The sequence below is a fragment of the Aulostomus chinensis genome, chromosome 5 (assembly GCF_037954235.1).
Source record: "Aulostomus chinensis isolate RoL2024-O1b breed Wild chromosome 5, RoL_Achi_v1.0, whole genome shotgun sequence".
Taxonomy (NCBI): Eukaryota; Metazoa; Chordata; class Actinopteri; order Syngnathiformes; family Aulostomidae; genus Aulostomus; species Aulostomus chinensis.
In genome coordinates, this window is record NC_141324.1 from 16,309,317 (window position 1) to 16,336,108 (window position 26,792).

The 26,792-nt window shown below is 43.8% G+C and overlaps 2 protein-coding genes across 2 annotated transcripts in view; both read left to right on the top strand.

Annotated features, from left to right (window-relative positions):
- Positions 1 to 573: 573 nt before the first annotated feature.
- Positions 574 to 5,291, top strand: LOC147261471 (uncharacterized). Its single transcript, XM_086203510.1, has 2 exons — positions 574 to 1,490; positions 2,049 to 5,291. The coding sequence occupies exons 1-2, from the start codon at positions 1,286 to 1,288 to the stop codon at positions 2,282 to 2,284; spliced, it is 441 nt and encodes a 146-aa protein (XP_086059636.1). The 5' UTR covers positions 574 to 1,285; the 3' UTR covers positions 2,285 to 5,291.
- Positions 5,292 to 6,371: 1,080 nt separating this feature from the next.
- Positions 6,372 to 26,792, top strand: part of LOC147261472 (myomegalin) — a 38,928-nt gene continuing 18,507 nt past the window's right edge. The window contains 9 exon segments of the mRNA XM_086203499.1: positions 6,372 to 6,684; positions 8,366 to 8,412; positions 8,507 to 8,574; positions 12,626 to 12,736; positions 17,375 to 17,451; positions 18,493 to 18,616; positions 18,692 to 18,849; positions 18,933 to 19,089; positions 19,365 to 19,418. Of these exon segments, the coding sequence (XP_086059625.1) occupies positions 6,635 to 6,684; positions 8,366 to 8,412; positions 8,507 to 8,574; positions 12,626 to 12,736; positions 17,375 to 17,451; positions 18,493 to 18,616; positions 18,692 to 18,849; positions 18,933 to 19,089; positions 19,365 to 19,418 (846 nt within the window). The 5' untranslated portion in view covers positions 6,372 to 6,634.

Sequence of the window (26,792 nt, forward strand, 5' to 3'; positions counted from 1 at the left end):
TTGTGCAACAGTTTATTATGTTACAATTTTTCTAATTCTGGTTTGAGAGTAAATGTTTGCTCTCTTTTTGCTGTAGTGATGCTTAAGCTAAGAAGTGTTTCTTTTTCAAACAAATCTGATCATCTGTTCAAAATGAAATATAAACGCAGTCCATATTACCAGACACACAAAGTACAGATGTGTCCATTATTATTTAAATTGACTGGACTGGATTTGTCGCACGGACAAAATGAGAAACCATCTTTTAATACTTGATATTTAAATGGAAAGAAACACTTCAAGATAAAAAGTTAATCAAGCAAGACCGTCACCGTAAACTGACGTTACCCATGTGGCTGTAATGTGTTCCTGATGAAAACACACAACCTGTCATTGTTGAACAAAGCTTCTCTCCAGTAAACAACCGAATCATACCAGTGTGTTGTTGTGTCTTTTATTAATCCATCTTACCTTCCTCTAATACCTGGATGTGTCAGAGCCAGTGACCTTATTTGTAAATGTCAAGGATTACTGCATGTCGGCCATATTGATGGTGATGTAAGCAGATGGATAGATAGATAGATACATAGATAGATAGATAGATAGATAGATAGATAGATACATAGATAGATAGATACATAGATAGATAGATACATAGATACATAGATAGATAGATAGATAGATACATAGATAGATAGATAGATAGATAGATAGATAGATAGATGGATACATAGATAGATACATAGATAGATAGATGGATGGATGGATGGATAGATAGATGGATAGATAGATAGATAGATAGATCGATGACAGATAGATTGATGATTGATAGAGAGATAGATGGACAGATAGAGACAGATCAATGATAGATAGAGAGATAAATGGATCGATAGATGATAGATAGATGACAGATGATAGATGGAGAGTTTCTCGTAGATCTATACGAGTTTGTTGCTCTAAGCAGGTAGCATCGCCATGGCAACATCAGACTGCAGTTGACAGACAGCCTGAACCTGCTGCAGCAGGTAAATACCCTCGCAGCATCATTCCTGTGACCTTGAGGGCTTCAAGCTGCTGCAGCTAATCCAGTTTCCACTTGCGTTGCTCAGCCAGGTGAGCAGGGAAAGACAACGAAACAGTCATCAGTGAGAGCGTTGGACTCCCTGGGCGTCGGCTTCTTCTGCTTCGTGTTTTTTAATTCATATTTTAGTTGTCAGACTTAGTGGATTTTTGCTGCCGCTGTGTTGAGCGATGTAGCAATAGGATGTGTTCCCGGCTGACGACAGCCATTTGAAGTCAGATAGCAATGGAGGTGCCGGTGGACAACTTGAGCGTTCGCTACAGAGAGGAGGATGGGACGGTGTTGTTTGAGAGCTACATCCCGCCATCGAGGGACGCCATCCACCTGCCCACCTACGTGCTCTACCTGCTCATGGCCATCTTCATTGTGCTGGGTGTTCTTTACGCCATCATCGGCCACCTCATCAAAGACCTCATCCATGACTTTGCAGGTTGGTCACTGTAGGTCAGGGGTCAGCAGCTAGTTAGTTACAGCCTGGTCTGTTACTGTTTTCTCTTTGCATTCCCTCAAGAGTGACATTCAACGATTTTGGGTTTTCATCCGAGCGCAGATGTGATGTGACTGTCACTTAGGGCAGAGTTATAGCAATAAATGTGGCCTGCTTTATTTACAGTTGTCACAGAGACTTACAAGTTGACATATTTTGGGGATTAATGAGCCAAATTTGATGTAATCATCCATCCATCTCATGATAACAGATTTTTATGTAGTCAGTATTTTGCCATCATGTAGGTATTTGCAGTTTTTTTAAGGGTTGTATTAGGAGTCTGTTGAGCATTTATTTGAATTTCATTTAATCAAATTCTAAATGTAATTTTCCAGTCAAATTCATTTGCATTTTTTTCCCTTAATTTTTCACCCGATATTTGTTTGCTTGCTTCTCAATACTGCTCTATTTTCACATTGCTATCATTGTCTACATTGCTCACTTCTACACTGGCAGTGTTGCTGTCCTCCCTTACATCATCCCTCCTCTTTGCTTCCCCAGACTGGCTCTTAGGAGAGCAGCCGGAGGAGGTGGTGGTCAACTACTGTGAAGCCAAAGACAAGTTCATGGCAGACTGGTGTCCAGAAACCTCCCCAGAGCTGGAGGCAATGGCCCGGGCTGAGGAGAAGAGGGTGGCTGATAAGGACTTCATGAAATCCCCCACCATCTTTATCATCTCCACAGAGCCTCGGGGATCTAGGACAGGGCCCCGTGTGGTCTTTGGGAGGAGGACTTAGATATGTGGATGGATGCTGAGAAACATACCTCTTGGATTTGAGTGTGACTGTATAAGAACTGAACTGACTGGGGTGGCTGCAATTAAATATTGGTCTTAGGAGGACATCTAGTGTGTGTTCGGGGAAGTGCAGCTGATTAGCAGCTGTAAACAGGAAGCACACTTCGCTTACATGTGTCAGTGCTAATTGTTTGTTGAAGATGTTTAAGCACACTCACACACACACACACACACATACACACATATGCTTTAAGTCATACTTAAAGAAAAATGAGAACTTATTTCTGATGATGGAAAATGGTAACTTCTTTTCTTAAGGCATTATGCGTAAAATATCACATGAAATTGTCCTGCAGGCTTTTTGTAACGCTGAACAAATGACTGATTCACACACACGTGCATTTAGAGTGCATTGTGCATTCATCGCATGAGTCTGGTGCTAAATAGGAGTATGTGCTGATTCTTCAGGTTGCACAGACTCACACACATCCGCCTCACAAACAGCAACCAGGACAGCGAGACACCGAGATCACGCGCTGCTCCAACAGCGAGACGCACAGAACCTTTCAGGATCCAGTATGACAGCAGAAAAATAGAGGTTGTGACTCAATTTACTTACTTTGAGTCCACAAACTGTAACTTGTTCCACCAGTCTAATTAGATTGAGACCACCAAGTGTTTCATTAATTACAAACAAGGAAAACCTCATAGCTGTGAGTTGATTAAACCGAGGGAACGCGTTATTTCTTGTGGTCTCAAAATAACTACAATCAGGGAACAACTTATGGTATATTTTGTTGGCGTGAATCGATCAATTGAGGGGCCAAGTTATATCCCATGGTTGTGAATTGATTAAATAATGGCAACACTTTCAACCTCATGGCCAAAAAATTAACTACATTTTGGGAATAAGCTACGACTCAACATAAAATATAATGTTCAAGTACACATTTGTCTCTGTGGCTGCTCCAGTGCTCCACAGAATAGGAGTGCTGCTTACAAATCGAATCATCCTTTAAACTCCGAAACAGAACCTCTCACTAGTTCCTCATTTTCTGAGCTCATTTCTAGGCTGACCAGTCAGCTGCTGACGTCACATCTGTAAATCACATTCCGGGATTAAATTCCACATTTACTCGAGTCACAGGGGACGTTGGGGGTCTTTAACAAGATTACCACAAACCCTGTATCACATCCTCTGTCTGTTGCTGACAGCTAAAGCAAACAGTGACATAATCTTATTAACTTTGTCCCTCTAATCCACCTACTCTGTCAGACTATCTGTAAAAAGATTAAGTAATCAGCAGCCTCTGCGCCTGTAGTTTTTTTTTGTTTTTTTTACTTATTCAGTGGGAGAAATACAGGAGGATAATAAAATATCTCCAGGTAATCAGGCCAGTCAGGAGCTGAATAAAGCTTTTATCAGGTCTGATGTGATGATATGGTGATAAAAATAGCCCCAAATCTCATGTTTTCCTCAGATGTTTTCTTTGATGTTCTGCCATCACTGGTTGGCTGACCTGAAAACAGAGGCTTTTATTTTGGAAATTTTGATTTGGAACAAAACAAACAGGGTTTAGATCGTCAGCCGGTTTCCAAGCGGCTCACAATAAGCTCCGATAAGTTCGACGATGATAGACTGAAAGCTCAGGGGCAAAAAATGAGAAACTACATGGATCTTTTCAGAGGCGGTGAATTGTTGGAAGCTTATTTAAGATTGTTCTTTACCTGAGGGCAATATTAAGGTCTACTACTAACAGACGTTGTTGCTATAGCTACAGTATAATAAATGACACTTTCAGCTGCACCTTCATGCGTCAGTTGTAAATATAAATGGGCTTTTTGACATAACACCACTGCTACATGATAATCACTTTCACTTTTGATACTTGGAGCACATTTTCGGATAAAGCTTGATTAATTTCACACGGATCCGATCTTCCACTGTTTGGAGCACATTTTGTCACCTCCATTGTCTGGATGTTGGCAGGGTTTACGTGAAAACTAGACTTTAGGAAACGAGTTGGAGGGTTGACACCTGAGCCAGTGAAATTATTTTCTTCCCTCTTTCCTTAAGATTGTGAGAGATTTCATCAACAGACTGTTCTGCGACTGGTGTGGGTGACGTCGCATACATGACGATGAAGTGTTTAAGTTTTTACGTGCAACACAATTTTTTCCCCGGGAGAACATGGATAAATTCTTTCACAAGGTGGAATAAACGAAGCGAAACAGACACTTTTTGCTCCGTGGCTCTCCAAGTGACAGGAAGAGCCTCCGACATCGCCTCAAAACACAACGTCAAACCAGGCATTTGCAGGATCAAGACTTAAAGGGCACGTTTTTTTTGTAACTGCATTCCTCCTATTTTGGATGCCACAAACAAACAGAACAGTCTCCTTTCTCTGATGGTATATAATAGAAGGGATAGTATTATGGTCTTTGAGTACACACTAGTTTGAGAGTTGCTTGCTACAGTTGCTTCCTAGCTGAGTCCATATGAACTAAGCAGTTAGCGTCACTACGGCAACCTCTAACTGCAGTCGAACCCTCCCCATTGATCCGGATCAGCTAATTCAACTGCGCCGCTGGTGTTTGTGGTGTTTACCAGACACACCACTGACACTCAGTCAATCTGACCTGGACTTGAACTCCCTCTCATTTAATGCACTCAAACACTGTCAGTCTAAGAGTGTTTAGATTGTCTTTCATTTTATAAGCACGTATTATTTGGAGCTCTGATCAGGGTTGTTTCAACCAGGCAAAAGTTACTTGATAATGATAATAAAATTGAATTTGTGATGCATTGACATTTCAACCAAATCTCAGCTTGCTACAAAGTAGACCATAAAAAACAAGCAGCAGAGCCACTTCAAGAGCCAAATGCTCTGTTGAAACACAAGGTTTCAGTCCTTTTTTCAGAAAAGTTTTTAAAGAAACATTCATTGCTTTCCAGGCTGCACGGTGGTGCAGTGGTCAGCACTGTCGCCTCACAGCAAGAAGGTTCCAGGTTCAAGTCCTGGCTCCAGCACAGGATCTTTCTGTGTGAGTCTCCATGTTCTCCCTGTTCCTGTGTGGGTTCTCTCTGGTACTCCAGCTTCCTCCCACAGTCCAAAGACATCAAGAGGGGACGAGGCTGATTGATACTCTAAATTGACCGTAGGTGTGACTGTGAGTGTGAATGGTTGTCTGTCTCTATGTGTTGGTCCTGAGATGGACTGGTGACCTGTCCAGGGTGAACCCCACCTCTCGCCTGTTGATGCTGGGATAGGCTCCAGCCCCCCCGCAACCCTTAATGTGTAGGAATAAGCGGAAGATGAAGATGGATGGACTAATTGCTTTCATCAACCAGCAGCTGCAGGTTTGAGCAGACAATGAGCTGGGTGGGAGGAGTCCGACAGGAGCCGCTCCTTCTGAGGCAACGGGAGCTGGAGTTCTCCTCCAAGGAGGGCAGGGGGCAGCCAATAATCCAGCAGTTATATTGTTTCTAACTCTCTGAAGGGCCTTGCTGTCTGCATCCGAGCTGCCAGCGTGAGGTACAGTAAACTAGTACACTTCCGCCGTGGAGTGATGAAAGGTCACTAGAAGCCTCTGGTTCAAGATGATCTTATCGGAGAATTCTCACAAAGTGCAGTTTCTGTCGGGCCTTCTTGATCACTGCCTGGGTGATGGTGGACCAGGGGAGCTCCTCTGGGATGTGGGGCCTGGAGGCCTGAGATGGGTGGGGGTCCCCAAGGACACCTGACGACATTAGTCCAAAGAAAAGACAGCAGAGAACCCCTCAATTTACCACATACATGGGGACTGATAACTGGTCTGGTTGAAGGCCCCACCCAGGTCCCTTTTGCACAAACACACACACACATCTCTGATGGCTAAATTTCTCTTTGTTCATATCTAACATAAACATGAATCAGTTTTCTGAAAATTCAAAATGAGAATGAAGGACACTACAAATCATTCAACTGTTCTAAGAGTTACTGGCTGTCATCCTCTGGTGGCTTTGATGTTGCTCTCAGCTTTGCTCTTTTAATTCACTGTGAAGACCGTCGCTCGCTTTCCCTCCTCCTCCCTCATCTGGCTGTGTGCTGGTGGAACAGCAGGGGCTCTGCTCCGTGGGATGGGGGCGATGTAACATCCCTGCTTGCAGTCTTCAGGGCGCGCATCCCCCTCGCACACCTCCGGAGCTAAGAGAGAAAGAGAGAGAGAGAGCGAGAGAGAGAGAGAGAGAGAGAGAGAGAGAGGTGTGCGGCGCGTCAACCGCGCACACAAACATGCTGGAAATGAATCATGGACGGGTGATTTGAAGGTTCGCCGGCATGGATGCCCGATAACTTACGGAGAAGCCTACATGGATTGGAGCTCATCGTCTCCAGAGCAGATCTGGGGGGAGACTGAGAGGTGAGGCGGCATTTCGCTGGTCGTGCGTGAAGGGGACACCGCAGCGCTCACCGGAACAAAACAGGGCCGTAGCTGCGGAGTCCGAGGCTATTTAAGACATAATTCTTTTCCAGCTTCTGGAGTTGTTCGATTTCCTCTCGGCTGCTTGTCATAGCCGATCGTGCAGCAAGCAGGAGCCAGCAGGACATCCCGTTTAAATCGTTACGGATTTAAATTTGTCGCCATATAAAGCGATTTTACGAGGGTGCGCTCTTTGTGGCTAATTGTGGCCTATTTTGAAGAAAGGAAGGCAGCATGAATTGCGATACAGCAGCAAACTGTCAATTGAAATGACCCAACTGTGCTCTTAAATTATTAGTAGTAGTAGTAATAATATGGTCCGGGACGTATTTGATATAGAAGAGTTGATAAACGCTTCACCCTTCGCGTCCCTCCACGCAGGGTGTTATTGTTGGGCAGGTACATCACTCCCACACACGGCGAGTACCACTAACATTTGACCAGGGAATGAGAAAACAGCAGTGACATATATGATGATGACACGTAACAACCAAGCACGTAAACCGTTCACCCACCTATTCAGTCTTTGGCATGCAGCATCTGTCTTTACATTTTCAGCTGTCCGAGGAATTTACCACGCACAGACGGGAATGTAGAGCATGTGAGCGGCCTGCGTGTGTGGTGGCTCCTTGTGACTTCTGTTCCACAATCTTTTTAGATTGTCGTTTTATTGAAATTACAGTGTAAACACACCCTAGTTTTGACTGGTAGGTTGAGGAGCGGAATCAGTGGCTCCTCCTGTCCATCTAAATGGCCCCTGCTGGGCTGACGACGCGCGCCCCTCCCCTCCTCCACCCCCACTGAGGTGCAAATGAGATTTTGGTGTGAAAAGATACAGAAGATAAAGTTCTTTCATTTCCAGGAGAGCTCTCTGCTTTTCAGAGGCAGTCGCCAGCATATTTGTCTGATTCATCATCAGGAATGTTGCAGTGGATATTCTGCTGTAAACTATTTTTTGTGTGTATGTGTGTGTGGGTGTGTGGGGGGAGGCTTAAAGCAATTCCTCAGCCAAAAACAAGTGTATTTCACCTTTCAGTTCTCACAAATAGATCTCTGGAGCTTACGAAGATGGGTTTTTTTCACTCCTGCGTGACTTTTTTGTGACCTAAGAATGCAGAAAGAGCCAGCTACGTATATATTTAGCTTGAAGCTAATGGCCACTGATGACTAGCAACAGCCACAGCAACAAAGCTGCCTGAAAATATCAGTTTGCAAACTCTCAAGCACAGCATTCTGTATAATCCAGGTCTTCATCATCCAGCTGTATGCTCAGTAATCCACAAATACTCTGATCTGTAACCGTATTTAGCTACACCTCGTCTGTTTCGGCGCTACCATCAGAAAGCACGAGCGAGATGGTTCAAGTGAATATGCCAGTTAGCAGCACTCAGTGCGCGCGCACACACACACACACACACACACAGCCAGAAGGGTTGACTATAGTTGGTGAAGTCAAGTCAAATTTCTGTTCATGAAGATAAACAGATAATTTCATCTGCCTGTCTGACACAGGTGGAGGGCAAGTGGGTCACTGAGTAATGTTAGGGTGAGGCAATCGTGCTGGTTAGCAGTGTGTGTGTCACCCATGCTGACCTTTGTGTTTTCCCGTTTATCTGCACAGTGCTGCGGAAGAGGACTCTTCATCCAAGATCACAGGTCACATGACAGGTAAGCCTGACTGTAAAAAACAAACATGCTCACACCAAACACAAAAGCCTCACTTGAAATTTTTAATTTTCTTCGTCTTCACTTCTGCCTTTAGATTTGTGTAGCGATGAAACAGACAACTCTCCTCCTCTTCAGCTCCACACACTCAAGCAATTTGAACAGGTGAGATGCTGGATTACAGCGGAGCTCATGACCCCTCAGCGTGATGCACCATACCTCATGTGTCACTGTCAAGCTGCTCTATGCTGCCATCTAGTGGCTCCTTAACGTGCTATGATTTTACATGAGGAGTTATTTTTGCTATGAGGCAGGTCTCTGTTGGATCAAATCACAAAAATCCAAGATCATCAAAGAAATTGGGACACAGAGGAGGGGTCATTAGAGTCTCATTTATTTACTGTTGTAATATTATTTTGGGGCGGCACGGTGGTGCAGTGGTCAGCGCTGTGGCCTCACAGCAAGAAGGTTCCAGGTTCGAGTCCCGGCTCCAGCACAGAATCTTCCTGTGTGGAGTCTCCATGTTCTCCCTGTCCCTGTGTGGGTTCTCTCTGGTACTCCAGCTTCCTCCCACAGTCCAAAGACATCAAGAGAGGACGAGGCTGATTGATACTCTAAATTGACTGTAGGTGTGACTGTGAGTGTGAATGGTTGTCTGTCTCTATGTGTTGGTCCTGTGATGGACTGGTGACCTGTCCAGGGTGAACCCTGCCTCTCACCTCAAGGCTGCTGGGATAGGCTCCACCCCCCATGACCCTTAACAGAATAAGCCGTAGAAAATGGATGGATGGATGGATATTATTTTAGAAACTATTTGGAGTCTCTGGGTCAATTATTATTAATAGAAAATAGGAAAAAGCAATGTAATAAAAATAAGTGTGTCATTTTTGTACAGTCATATTTTTAGCATCATCATACCATAGACCTGGACTCACAGTTCATATGTCCCAAAATATTACAACATACACACAGATAGACATTTCTGTGACATTGGATCAGTGTGTTTTAATTGTCTCGCCGATGCCATTTAATCCTGTTACAGTTGTTTCGAGATTTAAAAAGTCACTATTTATGCAGTTTATGCTGCAGCTTCTGATCTTTATAAATTGTGTCTTTTTCCACATAAATATGGCGGATCATCCTGTGAGCTACCCAGTCAGTGTTACACTGATGAACACACCCGACACACTCTCCCCTTCATCCCAAACACACCTCCCAGCCAACGTTCCCAACACAAGTCCAACAATAAAACTCAGACCTTCATTGTTATTCTGGAGATTCCATTGAGCCTAATTTATAATTTATAACAGGAGGGGTCACCAGCTAGTCATGGAAGCTGAAGTGACCCCCCATCTCAAGGCCAGAACTTCTTTCATGGTTGCCAACTCCTGGATGTGACAACTTTACGCCGAACATGAACACATTCCAACACACACACACACACACACACACACACACACACACACACACACACACACACACACACACACACACACCCCTGCACACACACACAGTCTTTTTGATTTATCTTTAAAGAGGAGCTGAAAAGTGAGTGTGAGGACACGCTTGTGTCACGTGTATGTGATGTCACCTCTAATGCTATGCAGAGACGCCACTCGGCGCCGTGCCTATTGCTCGCTGCTCTGAATTATTTAGAAACAGCACGTAATGTGACACTTTAATGGACAGATGAAGGGAAACCAGTGACATAAGCACATGTGTCAACTCAGACACTTAATTATAGAAGCACATGATTTTAGTGGAGAGTTATAATGAGATAAAATGACAAAACAGTTGTGCTCTTCTTTTTATATGTGTGCACTCATCACATACAGAGAGTCACCGCTCTGGGAGATTCAGGACGCCTCCCTATTTATAGCACGGTGGGCTCCCAGGTCTCCTATTTCATCCATCTTCTTTTACACTCACCTGTCTGTGCCACTCCCATCAGCCACAGCTTAATTTCCCCATGCTGGTTAGCGTTTGTCAGGACCAGAGGAGAGTCCAACTTTAGTCTAAATGTTTAGACCTGAGATCCTTTCAGGCAGGGAGATGTCACATCATCTAGTTCAATAATATTGTGTCTGATACAAAAATAAATACTAAAAGTTAGTTCTGTTGTTCTCTAGTTTCATTTTCTTAGTTAGCGGCTGTGTTGATGTGGCCACTAGGGGGCACTAGAACACAATTATCATTCATTTTCATCTCAGTTTTACCCGTTTTCACATCCAGCGACATTCGCATTTTTCAGACAAATACAAGTCCAGAATTTACACGCATTTTCCCTCCTCATTTTCATGAGGAAAGTATCCACACATTAAGTTTGTTACCAGCTGTCATACTTTATTCACACTGACTGATATTTGGCAGGTGATGATGAAGTTAGCATACACAACCTTGATTTATCTGTCTTTTTTTTCTCTCTCACAATTGATGGCTGCTACAGCTAGAATAGGGGTTGACGGATGCTGGTTTGTTTGGACTAATTGTGTCGTACACTGTCTCAACTTTTGTAAGTCATTCAAAGTCTTAATCCATTTAAAACGGCTGAAAAACCCTGCAGAGGTCGTCATTTGGGAGGTAAATCTATTAACTTGTCACTGCGGGTGACGGCTTTCACATTAAGAGTTTGAATTATGCACATCTATGTAAAAGAATTATAAAAAAAAAGTTTATTGATTCTAAGCGCGTATTGGCAAAATACTGCAACCTCGTACAAATCCTTCAAATATCAATGAAAGGCAGCATTACGTTCTTGGCTTATACTTGATTTCACTAGAGGGTGCTGTTTACGTTTAGATTGGACCAAAGGACACAAGTTGGTACTCACCGAAGTGACAAGCTAGTCTCGTTAGCGATTAGCACTAGCTTCAGAATCAAAGTCATCAAAACTCTGTTTTAAATGTCACATTAAAAAAAAAAAAGACTGGACGAATAAATATTTCTTCAAAAGTGCAACACACCATCAAGAGGCATTTTTTTTGACCAAGTATGCTAACAAACGCGATATCCAATGCAACCAACGGCAACAAGTTAGCTACATGCTAGTCAAACAGAGCTAAAAACCCTGTGATCATTTCGGTTGTCAGAGGGCTTCGAACATTCATCGTAGCCTTTGGCCAGTGACTGAAAGAATGAAATTACAATACAAGAACTGAAATACATTTTAAGAGTGCGTAAGAATGTGTAGGCCTCCTGCTACTTGAGGGTGTAGAGATTCATTCGCTCCTGTCTCTTCAGGAGAAAAGAGGTATGATATCACAGGAAATACTTTCAAATTATGTCTGCCACCTTCGTCATTTCTGTAGGATTTAGGTGTTTCCTCGCTTGCTGAAATTACAGAATTAAAATTCAGAATCAGTCATTGTGACAGAAATGGATTGTGTGCATATTACTGAGTTTGTAATGCGCTTAATTTAAATGCAGATGAGTCAGTCAGATGAGTGATTATATAAGACTGAGGCTGGGGCGGACATCATTTCTGATTCGTCAAAGAGGATGAAATTCGAAATGTACTGTAAGGGGGTGGAATGGACCAAGAGACAGTGAGGCTAAAGCAAATTCTAAGTTTCAATAAATGAAAAAGTAAGACAACAATATGAAAAATGAAGAAGAGCACTTCTCCCCCGCTCTCATCTCAGTGAGATGCCCCTTCATATCACAAGTGTATGTGAGCCCTGAGCTTTTTACCTCCCCCGCTGGGCCTCCATCCCACCCCCTCCTCCCCCTTCCACCCATCTACCCCTGGCAGTCTGGGATTCCAGGGATGTCTCCTCCAGTAAAATAAACTCCTGTCCCGTCCCCGTGCAGCCCAGAGCACACCATGGAGCTGACATGGCTGCATCTGTGACCCTACGGGCTGCAGAGCTGCCCTCTGCACCGCAAACACCCCTATAGACTCTATGTGTGTGTTAGCTTTTAGTGTGTGTGTGTGTGTGTGTGTGTAGTTTAGCAGACAGTGTTCCAGGATGCCAGTTTGTAAATAATCTGGCTTTTTTGCGGTGTCTCAAGATGCATTTTTGGACAAGGAGGTGACATGTGTAACGGTTACCAGTCTCTAGGAGAAGGACCCGTCTTGATGGTCCTTTAAAATGGACTCCCTCATGACACGGAGAAGTCAGAGACCACGGAACATTTTTTAACCTCTAACGGACGTGTCAAGCAGTGTCGGTGCACTTTGACGGTCATGTCTAACGGTTACCGTACTTTGTCACAGCACCTGAATGACTTAAAGAAGGAGAACTTCAGCCTCAAGCTCCGCATCTACTTCCTGGAGGAGAGGATACAGCAGAAGTACGAGGAGAGCAGCGAAGATGTCTATCGAACGGTGAGTAGAATGGGACGATGAGCGTGGACGGAGGTGCACTTTAGTCCTGGAAGATTGATTCACAAACTTGTTCTGCTGGTACTGAGAATGTCATCCAAATTAGAGCATCGAAGTATTTGTATTTCAAGGTGATAAAGAGCTGCTTTGCTGTGGGGTTTGTTGTCCCAGCTGTCACGCTGATTGGCACGAGCTGACGGGACCTGCCCTGTGTTTGTTTTCCCAAGTGCCTGTTTTTAGATGTGACTTCAGTGTGAAGCAATACACATTAACAAAGCAATTAGTCTCTGTGTGTGGATGCAATCTGTCTCCCGAGGTCTCTCGTTTGCTGTTCAGTACAGATTTGGAAAGATTTTCCCTGAAAATGAAGCCTCTTTCCACAACTCAGCAAATAAAGTTAATTATGCTCCATATATTGAAATTATCCAGAGTACATCTATGAGGTAATCTAAGTAATCCGCTTTGAATGAAATGAACTGAGACATTGTATTTTGGAAATGACTGAGCATCAACCGTTAATAGGGTGAGCAGGGCTAATTTCACAATTTTATTTCCATATAAAACGATGGTTAATAGGTGACGCTAAAAACATGATAGCAGTGTGGCAATCTCTTTTTAGCCGGCATCCACCGCTGTGCTTTGAACGTGATACTTTAGCGAGAATACTGAAACAAAAGCCAACAGCAGGCTATGATGTATTGTAGAAGCGCGGCATTGTCTTCTATTGAAAACAATGTAAGGTTAGCAGGTCATTTCTTGAAAGCAAGCTAATGCTAGCTGCTAATGCTAGCTCACTTTGATTAAGATGTCGGTTAGCAGGTAGCATTAGAAGGTATTATGATAGTAGCGTGTTAATCTGTTTTTAAAACCAGTTTTTATCCCTTCAAACCTAAACAAACTAGGCTCTGATGACACTTGATTGTCAAACATTTTCAAATAATCATAGTTAGCGTTATCCTAGTAAACAGTACGATGTATTTAGTCATCTCAGTAGCATCAGCGAACCAACCTGAAATACCATGTCTACAAATGACACAACCAGAAACAGGGGAAAGAAAGTAAGACCAACACTGGGCTGTCATACCCCAACACAATGGTATTGTGACGTGAGTGTACTAACTCTGGCTTGACAGGGCCGCACCTTCACCTGTCAAAAACACACAGTTCATCAAAAGTCATCCAGGTCTCTGTGGCCCTCATATAACATACCTACACAGGCGCTGGGAAAAGAAACTGGAGCTCCTCAGCCTCATCGTTCCGACGGGAGGGAGGTGAGCAGACAGCCAGCAGAGGACTAAAGCAAGGAATCGGGTTACTCTTGACTTTAAAGCAGCGACAGTGGGATCACAGTCTGAGATGAAAGATTAAATAGAGACCTCTGTTTTTGGGAGACTGACTTTACATGTTTCTTTGATCAAGGGGGTTCTTACTTTAATCTCTGACTTTGATCTTAGACATTTGAGGGGAATTTTGTTTTTTCAACCTGGGCTCTATTTCTTTTTTCTATTTTTTTAATTATTATTAATAAACATTGCAGTATTTTCCAAGATAAGTGAGAGACTAACAAGAGTGACAAGAAATACTATTGCAAAAAACACAAAAAAAGATGAGACAGAAATGAGTTGGAGCTAGTTTGTGTGTGTGTGTGTGTGTGTGTGTGTGTGTGTGTGTGTGTGTGTGTCTGTGTGTGTGTGTGTGTGTCTGTGTGTGTGTGTGTGTGTGTGTGTGTGCGTGCGTGTGCAGTAAGGTGACCCCATGCAGTTGCTATCTGTTTGGACAAGTCATCCATAGTTTAAAACATTACTCCTGCTTTCATTCCAAATCTCAGTTGATCGTCAGTGTCTCTTTGATATTTTAGAAGGAAATTAGCAGAGATTAGAGGGTTAACTGATCCCGTTTCATCCAGCTGGATATTCATTTGTGCTTCAGGAACTCTCACTCTGGGCGGCTAAAGGTTAATCAGTCTAATCACTTTCTGATTGGATGTCAGCTGATCTCGCTGTTGGCTGAGTATCGTGGTGGATTGGCGTTGTTCCTGTCCACTCTCCAAACATCTCAGTGCAGATGAGGTGTGTTGGGTACATAGTGATCCCTCTGAGACTCTATTAATAGAGAGTACACTGATTCATGTATCACATGTATGTGCATGAGTGTCCGTCAGACTGGATACACGCACGTCCTTCACGGTGTACCAAAACCAGTCAGATTTAGTCATGTCAGATCATCGATACACATGAATCAGACATAAATATGGAGGCAAACACACACACACACACACACACACACACACACACACACACACACACACACACACACACTTAAGGATCAAAATTAGCCCAGCTACTACTTCATGTCTCAGCGAGTGATCTGTCAGAAAACTGCAGGTGTGGTTAAACTGGACAGTCCTGTCAGTGTTTTTCAGCCCTGCCTACTTATTAGAGCATTGTTTGCTGCGGGCGGCAGGGGCCAGGAAAAGCAGGTGCGCTGTGTCTATATATAGATCTGTTTTCAAGAAGGGAACATCTTACTGTAAACTGTGTTGTTGGCACGCTCGGGGGTACACACTCCTCTTTGACGTGTGTTACATTTTTCATTATCAGAGTGTTTATGTGAGTCACTTGCCATCATTAACCAAGGAGAGCGTGTGTCATAAGTTATATAAGCGGGGGTCGATGCCGTGTTGCTTCACAATGGAGGAAAGTAAGAGACTTAGAAGTATTGATTATTATTAGCACATATTTAAAGTGTGAGGTCTTTTTACTTCTGCATTTGTCTACGCAATGGCAGGTCAACTAGACTGTGTACAATGAGAAAGACTTCCGTTTTACAAAAAAAAAAGCACAAAAATCAACTGTGTAAGCAAAGCTGATGTGACGAAGAAAAACAGATGAAGGCCTTTCAGAAGCGAGACTTCATAGGGAAACAATTTATTTTCCATCATAGTGCTTAAATATACGTCCATCTCTATAAATATGGGGATTTACTGCCATTTCTTGTTTTTGCCCAACTGTAAAATTGATGTAATAATGGTTAAACTGGTTGGTATTTTATAAATGGAGTGGGCGAAGCTGATCTGGTCCCAGCGTGTTCATGTGTTCAGTAAACGTGTCCTAGCAGCATCATGGGTGTCATTCATGGAGCCTTCTCAGAATACGTTCACAATCATTTGTGCGGGTTTCTGGCTATTGCACGTGTAGATCAACTATTTGTGGAAGTTGAGACAGTCAGTGGACCTGCTCAGTCTAAAACAGGCAGTAAGAGAAGGCAGGCAGCTCAAAGGAGACAGACAAGAGAAATTGGGACAATCAATATGAGGCTACAGTCCCAGTGTCTGACCAGATAAACTGTCCTCTCCCTCCTATCTGAGGTCAGAGTGGAAAGAATGAGTCCCATGTCTCTGCTGTTGCTCTGCTCTGTGTAAGAGCCCTGATTGGTTGAAAATGTCCCCTGTGGACTTCAGGTAAACAAACTGTGAGGTTTAGCCTTTGGCCCCGGGGGGTAAGTATGTGAGCTGCCGTGAATTCTCCCGCTCTAAATATACCAACCGTGATAGCGCAAGCCAGGAGTTCTGGACTGCCGATACTCAACACCTCACAGCAGAAATGGAGAGCTCAGTGGTGGGATGAAGTGATATAATACCTGGAGGAACCCTCCAAGGAAGACACTCCCAACAGAGACTGCAGTTGGAATCAATCGAGAGTATTTAGATGCTTTAATTGAACATCAAGTGTACGTGAAGACAACATAAAAGTAGATACTTTTATTATCTCATTGACACACATCAGGGTTAAAGTGGCTACAATCGATTAGTTTGACACAGCACTAGTTTACCCTTACTGACTAACTGGTGAACACAGGGGAGCGTCTAGCAGCAGGAGACCAGCATTTCTCTCCAGAAGACCAAAAACAGAGCCAAAGGAGATTAATGTTAGACTTTTTACCATTTTCCTCCATAATTACTGGACATATCAATGAGCAACCAGTTCAACATAACTTCAAATATAATATGTAGCGGTTATGATCATTATTTGCCTCTGCTGCACCCAAGTGGCTAAAGTTTAAATACATTCAATGCACTATGAGCCTTGTTCCGTAACACAGTCAAGAGAAAGTATCCAGGTTTTTTTATTTCATTACAGATTTATGTTTTTAGCACTTAAAACCTCTCGTGATTGAAACAGTCGAACCTATCAATGACGGTGTTTTGAAGATTTTATATTCTCATTTATGCATTTTAGTTCAGACGGTCACTGACTACGTTTTACTGCTGTTGCAGACTCATGGGCGCTTTTATATTCGTCGAATAAAAGCGATGTAGAAAGTGCAGTGTTGGGATGATTGAAGAAATTTTCAGAAAGTCTTATTTGCACAGCAGGTACAATTCTCTACGTTTAGTCGTCTTAATTGGATTTCATGCGAGTTTTTATTTCAGTTTCTTTTCATCTCTCACTCCTTTTCACCACCTGCTGCTGTACCATTGAAGGAGATACAGAATTTAATGAGCAAAACAAATCTATAAATGGACTTATTTCCACCAGAACAAATCAGCGTTTAACTACAGCTGCTCTCTGCCAGTGTCGTTCCCGTCTGATGGGTGATTATAAATGTACTGATTTGTCTCTCTGTGCTCTTTTGTTGCAGAATATCGAGCTGAAGGTGGAAGTAGAGAGCTTGAAGCAGGAGCTCCAGGAAAAACAGCAGCTTCTGGACAAAGCCCTGTAAGTTCAGGTCTATTCTCTCAGTACCACAGAGTGACAGAGGACATGTACCATAGTGGCTGAGCTGTCCTCCATCTGCTACTTCCGCTGTCTCCTAATGCCGAAGGTCTTGTCCCGCTGCTTGTGAAAAGACACTCCTAGATATTTGGATTACTCAGACTGGTTCAAAATATCCCAGTTATTTGAGCTGTTGCATGCGGTGTAGCAAGTTAAAAACAAATGTAGAGAAGGTCCAGAACTGGACCGCCGGCGACAGGGTGGCGTGTGCCATTCTGGGAGCAGGAATTCTGGGTTAGTAATGTAGACAGATGCATGCACAGATGGAGACCAAAAAAACAAGTGAAACATGTCACCTCACGTAGGACAATACAAGGAAAAACAATGTCACAAATCAGTTATTTTATAGTTATAGTATATAGTATAGTCATTTTATAGAAAGTGTTAACTGTTATTTCTATTCCTTGGTCACGTAGCAAGTATTATGTGAGCACAACCAAGGTACATATAACAGGAAATTACAATTCCATAGAATATAAAAATACTACATACCGGTGTGTGTCTGCTAGCTCTCAGATTCTGATGACCAGATGATTTATTAGGCTCACTGGATCTGTTGATTAAAAACTCTTGGTATCGCTGTGTTAACGGCAAACTTTTCACCGTATTCAGTTCATTTATTTAATATTGTGGCGCTAATATATGTATTTTTTTTGTACATTGTAGTACTAAGCAAGCTATAAAAGCCTACATCAAGGGCGTGGCCTCTGTAAGTGGCGGTGAATGCTGGGTTTGCCCTCAGCGCCGTAGCAAAGAAATCAATCAAATAATGACAACATGTTCTTGTGATGAAGCTTCCGATTATAAAATCTTTTAAGTAGATCTCTGCTTTTTTTAAGAGCCTCACGATAACTACATAACTAAGTTTTAACTATAACTAACTAGTATTTAGTTATAAATATCTCTATCAGCACTGGTCCCACAAGCCCAGTTTCAGTGGGGTTCTAGTAGTGATGTGTGATGGATGCCTTTCCTGTCTGACAGCACGACAGCGGAGAGCTTGACCAATCACAATGAGGCGGAGCTGCAGCGACGGTGTCAGGAGCAACAGCAGGAAATCGACCACATGCAGCAAGTGCTTGAGACCAAGATCCAGCTCCTGCAGGAGGTCAGTCAGCTCACTCCTTCAGAGCTTCACGCTGACACACACGTGCACCATTACTCCTATTGTGTGTGTTTATAGGAGGCCCAGCTAGCCCGCAGTGAAGCAGAGCGGATGGCCTCGCTGGCTGGATCCCACTCCCATGCCTCCCTCCTCTCCTTAGACACCCCCATGGAGGATATCCCTGAGGACGAGAGGCCTCCGAGCATCCTGTCCCCATCCAACACCAACAAAGACAGGTGCTAAGCTAAGACATTCATGGTTTTATCACTGTGACGATCCTCGAGGCAACCCAACTCACCTCGCCTTTGTCTTTGCTCAGAGTCATAGAGGAGCTGACGAAAGAGCTTCGCTCCAAGGAGGCCCTGATCACAGAGCTGAGCGGCGAGAAGACGACTCTGGCGAGGAGGGTGGGAGAGCTGGAGGGACAGGTTCAGGAGCTGTCCTCTTCTCTGCTGCAGAAGGACAAGGATGTGGAGGTATAACAGCCTTTATCTGCAGATAGGAAGTCAAGCCATTAACTGAAGGTAGTGATACTTTATGATGTTGAGTATCAGTATTGAATATTACTGCATTCCTTTGGGTCGCCATGTCTCTTCAGGTCAGACTCAAACCTCTGGAGCAGCATGTGTGACCTTCCTTATTTCAACTGCTATTCGTGGAGGTCACAGGAACTATTTTCATTTACAAGCCACACACACTGATGTAGACGCCAGGTGGTGCACACACTAACTTTATCTTCTCTTTCACACAGTTCTATCAGGAGGAACTTGGTCAAGAGAGGCTGCGCATCGAACAGGAGATGCAGGTATGCGCTACTCTTTGTTTTCATGTTAGAAGAGCGAGTTGCGGCTAAGATTTAGGAAACTACGAAGGAAGATTACTGTTTAGATCTAACAGAGCTTTCAGTTAAAAAATAAACATGACACATATTTGAAGAATCGTGGAATAAACTTGAGAAAGTGGAGGAAATTCCATATCAAGACCATGTTTATATTTAAGTACAATGTTGTGGTACAGAACCAACTACATTTTTTTGTCATCTAACCTTCACTTAATCCACATGCAGTCAACACAAAAAGACTGGCGTAGAAGTACATGGGATCATTGTGTCTCGTGTGAAATATCCACTAAAATATCATTCACTGTAAAATCCTGCGACGAGTGGAAGCTTTCCCTGTCTTGCCTGGCAAATTATGACCATGGTATTTCCAAACCGATTGTCGTTACTGTGTTAATTATCCAAATGAAAATCTCATCAGTAATCTAATTCACACACCCACGCAGCAGGTGGCAGTATTGCTCCTCAACGCTGTTTTGCTCTTGACTATAATTGTATTTTGGGAAATTAATTTGCCAAGAAGAGACATAACAACGCACAGCAGGGACTCCTACTCAAGTATAGAAAAAAAATCTAAGAATTACGAAATGAAAAACTGTAGAAGTATGTTAAAATATGAAATCAATAGAGAAAAACATGTGTTTGATGAACCACTATATACATACATACATACATATGAGTGCAATATGTGTTGATATAATTACAAGAACAACAAGAAGAAATAGAATATGAATACAGACACATGATTTATTGTCAATGTAAATATTGACTATGTATATTTAGTTGAATTACTGACATAAAAATGCAGTTGAGGCACTGTCCCGTTGTCCTGTCCAGTCAGAACATATAAATTCTTTATCAAGACTGTAGCAATGTTCAGTTATTGCTCAGTAAATAAATAGTCTGTCTATTGACACTGAGAATGTAAGCTGAATCAATAACAGTGGTGATAGTGGACAAATTATTAAATTACTGTGATGATGTTTAAATTTATTTCTTAATAGATTCTATCGTATTTTTTTACGCACCACATTCATCAGCTTGTGAGAATCGGCCCTATTTCCATAATCGATCATTCAAATGATTTGATGAATGCGGACGTCAAAACTGACACAGAGAGACGAGGGACATGATTCAACAAGAATTGCAAGCCAAACCATCGTACAGAGGATTTTTGGCAGTGGCAGAATCTCATTACATTGCCAGGCTTTTCACACACACACACACACACACACACACACATCCCCGAGGACTCATCGCTCCTTGTATATCATGAAACTGCTAATGCAGAGAGGCCATCACAGTGACAGCTGCTCACACTGAATCTTTCATGAGTTTCATGATCTAAAGTTCATATTAAAAGTGATAACAGGCAGTGCCTGTTCTGACATGGCCTGTGTGCCGTGTGGTTATCTGGCTGCAGCCTCTGTGTGTGTGTGTGTGTGTATGTGTGTGTGTTTGTGTGTGTGTGTGTGTGTGTGTGTGTGTGTCTAATGTGCGTCTGCAGTTGTTTTAACTTGTAAATCAAAGTTTGATGAAGGATGCAAATGTACTGGCCAGGAACGATCGCTGCTCACATTTCACTGTGGATGCATGTGTGGGGAGTGTGAGCCCCGTGTTTGCGTGCACTGGAAACATAAACAAAGCTGATCCTGCACACGGGGACATTATTCCATGTGCAGCACTCGTGTCCTCGTGATTAGCAACTTTGAATGTGTTTTAGGTACGAGAGCAAAAGACAGAAGGTTTGATGAAATATGCCTCTTGAGTCAGAGAAGAGTTTTGACTTTATGAAGTTAAAGGGAAGTGACAGTTGTTTGTTGGGCAAGTTTGTGTGGCAAGTGTGTGTGTGTGTGTGTGTTTGTGTGAGACAATAGGGAGTGCTAAATATATACATATAAAAATAAATAAACACACATATCAGAGGCACATCACTGATCCCCCATTCAAATAAATTACTTTTGGAAAACGTCAAAACTGAAAGCAATTCAGTATCTTTTTTACTCTGTTAATCAAAAGCACTGTGGGGATTACAGACTCACAGCAATGATAATATTCAGGAAAACAGACTCTGGTATCAAAAGTAATACCTTTAACTGAAAAAACTGTGGATCAATGCATGTCTAATTTCAAGTCCGACACCTTCAAGAGGAACTCCATCTTCTTCTAATAGCCACATTCGCATCTACTTACAGGTGTAAAGAGATCAGGCAAGGATCAGTGAAAGTGTCCTGCTTGTGTGTGTGTGTGTGTGTGTGTGTGTGTGTGTGTGTGTGTGTGTGTGTGTGTACTGACATTCCCATGAGGTGCTTGCTTTCTTATGTGTGTGTGTGTGTGCGTGCGTGCGTGCAGGCAGCTGGCTTGTTAGCAGTTGTGAGTTCTCTGGTTTCAGCCAGGTTGTCGATAGGTCAGGTTGACTTTGGAGTTGTCAGCGACCCTCACACTGATATCAAGTTGTGTTGTTTCAGACAGACACCAATCACAAGAGCTTTATTAAGCTCCCCTGAGACCACAGCCATTTAGATAAAATCTATATGTCTGGAGGGAGGGAGAGAGCGAGAGAGAGCGAGAGAGAGAGCGAGAGAGAGCCAGAGAGAGAGAGAGAGAAAGAGAGCCAGAGAGAGAGCCAGAGAGAGAGAGAGAGAAAGAGAGCCAGAGAGAGAGAAAGAGAGCCAGAGAGAGCCAGAGAGAGAGAGAGAGAGAGAGAGAAAGAGAGCCAGAGAGAGAGCCAGAGAGAGAGAAAGAGAGCCAGAGAGAGAGAGCGAGAGAGAAAGAGAGAGAGACAGAGAAAGAGAGCCAGAGAAAGAGAGAGAGAAAGAGAGAGATACAGAGAGAGCCAAAGAGAGAGAGAGCGAGAGAGAGAGAGCCAGAGAGAGAGAGAGAGAGACACACACACACACAGACACACACAGAGCCAGAGAGAGAGAGGCGGGATGAGATGTATCATGTGAAACCTTTTACTGTTTCCCTTTTCAAGAATAAGTTGTAACAACTGAGAAACAACCAAACCATTCATGCATTTGTACATGTTACTGTACTCATCAACATTATATTATTCCACCTATATTATTCATCTGCATTCTTCCTACTTATATAACCTGTCCACAGCAGTACATCATCTTATTTTTGCTGAATTCTGATTTAAGATAAATTATTCTGTCCAATCTGAGAATAGCAGAAGAAATGCAAAAACATCAGGAGTTCTTTTTCTCTCTCAAATTCAGAAGTTTATTATGGAAATATTGTTGTAATTTGGTCAAGGTATTATGAGCCTATAATCATTTAAATGATAATATTTTCTCAAGAATGATTATTTAACTACTTTTAGCTTCATCCTTCTATTGGTCAATTTTAGCCTCTTCCCGGATTTAGTTCCGTACATTATCATGTATTCCTGTACTTGACTATATTTAGAATTTATAGTCTGTACTTGTTGAATGTCGAAAAGCCTATCCAGGGACAGGGAATCTAGCATTGTTCTCCACATTTGTCCCTGACAACAAAATAAGTTACAAAAAATAAAGATGGGTGTAGTGAGAGGAAAAAAGATAGTTTCACGGCACGAGGAAATCTTGTTTCATCAGGGCTGAATTTAAGGGGGAAAAAAACCTGTTAAAATCCCACGTTAATGTTGAACAGCTCGGCTCAGGTCTCCCGCAGACAAAGAAGGGCTTTTATGTCGAATGTTCCTGCAGCCTCTTCAGTGCAGATTCATCTGATTCAGAGAGAGAAAAAAAGACTCCAAGACAGTAATTAACCTTAAAATAGCAAAGGAGGATTCAAGTACACCGACTGGGGATTTTCTTACTGCATAATAGCTGCATGAAAGTCACAGCATGACAGCGTGACCATCTGTTTGCACACCCTCAGGAACAGTTTAATCTGTACACATACCAACTAGCACCGTTAGATGTATTCAAAAGACCTGGTTGTTTGGCAGTTACAGGAATATCAGCACCGGGACAACAGAAAAGTACCGTTAGGAACACATTTGTGATGAATGCACCCGCATTCTGCAGTAAAACAGTTTCCTCAGTAATAATCCTATTGCTATTATAGAATATGAAAATAACTGACTTCACAGGCCTGATCTGTATTTTAGAGGTATATTTTGCAACCTTATAATGTCCTGTCTCATGATCGTTATGTGCAGGAATGTGTAAATTATGTTTGTTTGTTTGTTTGTTTTGTTTTTTACAAAAGTGTCAATTATTAACAGCTAGTTAGTGCTTTGTTAACCTTTAGTTAGTTGTGCAGTAATCATTTACTCCTGGTAACTTTATGGGTCACAGCAAAGATGGACGGAGAAATCTGAGGAAGGGTTGAGGTGTCACTACGTAGACGTTCTCCACTTTACGATAGGAGCCACAAAGAGCGGGTAACTCGTTAACTATGCTGAAGTCATGATTATTCAACGCTCTGATATATAATTAAGACTTATCTAACCTCTATTTATAGACAAAGGGGCTTGGGCAGTGACGCTGTCGTGAATGCGAACACTGAAGAGTAGAAGTTTAAGCTCTCTGGAGTTATTTAATTTTACAGAGCGTCACTAATGTCACTGAGCATTTCACTTGTTCAGTCAGGCGAACGGAGTTGACTAAACCGGGCGGGAGGAAATAGCCGACATCGAGGGGAGCTTTTTCTCTGTTAAACACAAAATAAAACTAACATCCGCCGAGGTTGTGTTTATTTCCTCCTGATAACATCAACCGATTGTCGTTACGTTACAATCGTCGTGAGTGTGCCGAGGAACAATGAGCCCTGTGTGGCTGCCCCGGGCTTCTCCACCCCCCTGCACTCTCTGAATGGTGCGCTCCGCCGCGGCAGGTCTGCTCCAGGCAGCTTCGTCTCCATCTGCCCGGAAGATCTCGAACGGGACGAAGCTCCAACCGCGACGCGTCTCGAAAGGGGATGAAACGGCTGTGAAATGAATGAAGCGCTTCTCTCTCGGTCTCTAACACCGGCGGGAGAACCAGAGGACGGCTCCGCTGCTGCTGTGTGTCCGCGTGAAGGGCAGCGGTCGTTCCGTGACGGCGGGGCGGCTCGTGTGTCCGTGACAGCCCGGTGATGGTGCAGAGGCGCGTGTAGAGAAACGCCAATCAGCGAGAGGTGCCAATGTACAGATAAATACTGCATCTGATTGATGAGATTCGAACGGAGCTGCGCCGTGTGTGCTGGCATCTGCGCCATATTCTCAGATGCACCTGCAGGAGCACACCCACCTGGCCTGATGGATCTGTTCCTCAGAGCTGGTCACCTGTCTGCAAGCTCCGACTGCTGCTTTGTCTTGTCTACCTCATCTCATCAAGCCATCTGATTCACTGCTGCAAGGACCGATGTCACAAGCTGCTTATTTTGTGCTCAGTGCCACTAGAAGTTTGATTTAGCTTTTAAATTATGGTCCTTTGTGTTTGCAAGGGATCACATTTCCCCAAAGCATCCGGCTGTCCTTAATGTAAATAATTCCGTCTGCCAAGTAGTTATTATTCTGTGGAATGCTTGACGTCAAGATGAAAGAGGCGTGTCGCATCTGTGGACGGGACCTCTGCGGGAACCAGCGCCGATGGATCTTCCACCCCACCGCCAAGCTCAACTTGCAGGTGCTGCTGTCTCATGCTCTTGGGCGAGAGCTGACCCGGGACGGCAGAGGAGAGTTCGCCTGCTCCAAGTGCACCTTCATGCTGGATCGCATGTACCGCTTTGACACAGTGATAGCCCGCGTGGAGGCCCTGTCCATCGAGAGGCTGCAGCGGCTCCTGCAAGAGAAACACAGACTCCGGCAGTGTATTGGTGGACTGTACAGGAAGACGAACCCAGAAGGGGGTGGGGTGACTGCAGTGGTGGATAATGAACCTGGGGATGGGATGGTGGACATTTCAGGTCTCACCCATGCTAAGTACTGTGCCCTCCTCCAGGAGGACCTGGTCTATTCTTTGTATGAATCGTGGGCTGACGACAGTTTTGACTGTCACCACCACCCTCAGTGTCTGGCCGGTCCAGGGTCAGAGGTCACAGTTTCAGGGTCACAGCGATGTGTGCCCAGCACACCCAGGAGGTGTCGAGGATGTTCCTACTGGCGGGTTGCTGACTCGGACTATGAGGCTGTTTGTAAGGTACCCAGGAAGCTTGCACGGAGTATCTCCTGTGGACCTTCAACCAGATATTCAGCCAGTTTTACCGGAGGTGGAGAACTAGAGGGGAAAAGCAAGGACGAGTCGGACGAGCCCCCCTCCTCTCTGACTCTAGTCCCTGGTTCTCAGGACCCATCCAGGACATCAGATAGTGATCGTACTCTCGCTGCACGAGCCAGCTCCAGCCCCTCCATAGCGTCCCTGGAAACCACTGAGGAATACATTCAGCCTGTAGCTATAACAGATGGGCTGCTGAGTTCTGCTAAGGACTCAGTAGATGACCGGATATTTGACTCCCTCTCTGAGGAGCACATGGTTGTCCCAGGTGGCCAAGCCTCCCCTGCACCCAGCCTCTCTCTGGCCTTGTGTTTATTACAAAGCTATGCTGTCCACCGACCAGTCCGGAGCACCAAGGGGAGCAAACTCCCAGTGCTGCTCAGACGGAGCTCCAGTAATGGTGGCGGCACAAGGCTGGGCTTCCCTGATCAAATTCTGGGAATGTCTTTTGGAACTCCTGATGCCGAGAGAGACAACCACATTCCAACCCCTGAGCTGGAGCCGCCTCTGATCAGGCTGGATCAGGGTCTCAACATGGCTGACATGGAGGACTTTTTGTATGATTTGTACAAAGAGTATCCCCCCCCTCCTCCCCATCAGGTATGATACCTTTACAAGGATGAATAGAAATACCTCGCTCCTGCAGAACCATGACACTGCTCATCTGCAGCACCTCGAATAATTCAACCCAACGGGCTTAGACGTGGACTTAGACTCGGGCCGCAGAGTTGGAATTCTCATCAGTAATTAGCCCCATAACCAAGCTGTCAATCACCGAAATCCAGCCCCTACAGCGAGAGCTTACCGAGCGGCTATAATAGTGTGTATATGAAGGAACACGTCACATGACGAGTCAGATGGGGGGGGGGGGGTAATCTCTGACCATGACATGGCCTAATTGCCTAATGTGTGTGCAGGCATTAAGAGGTCGTCGATTATGTCAGTAAAGCAGAGTCTGAAGGCACAGGTCCTCCGCTCCACGGAAATTAGCATAAATCATCCCAAAATCAAAAAGTAGAACATTTAATTAATAATCCTTTGGTTCACTTGTTCATTGACGGTCAGTGTTTGCTCGCTGTTGTTGTTCCTTCATGTGTGGTGGTGGAGCTGCTGACTTAAGTAGGTTATGTGGGGGAGACGTTAAGACTGG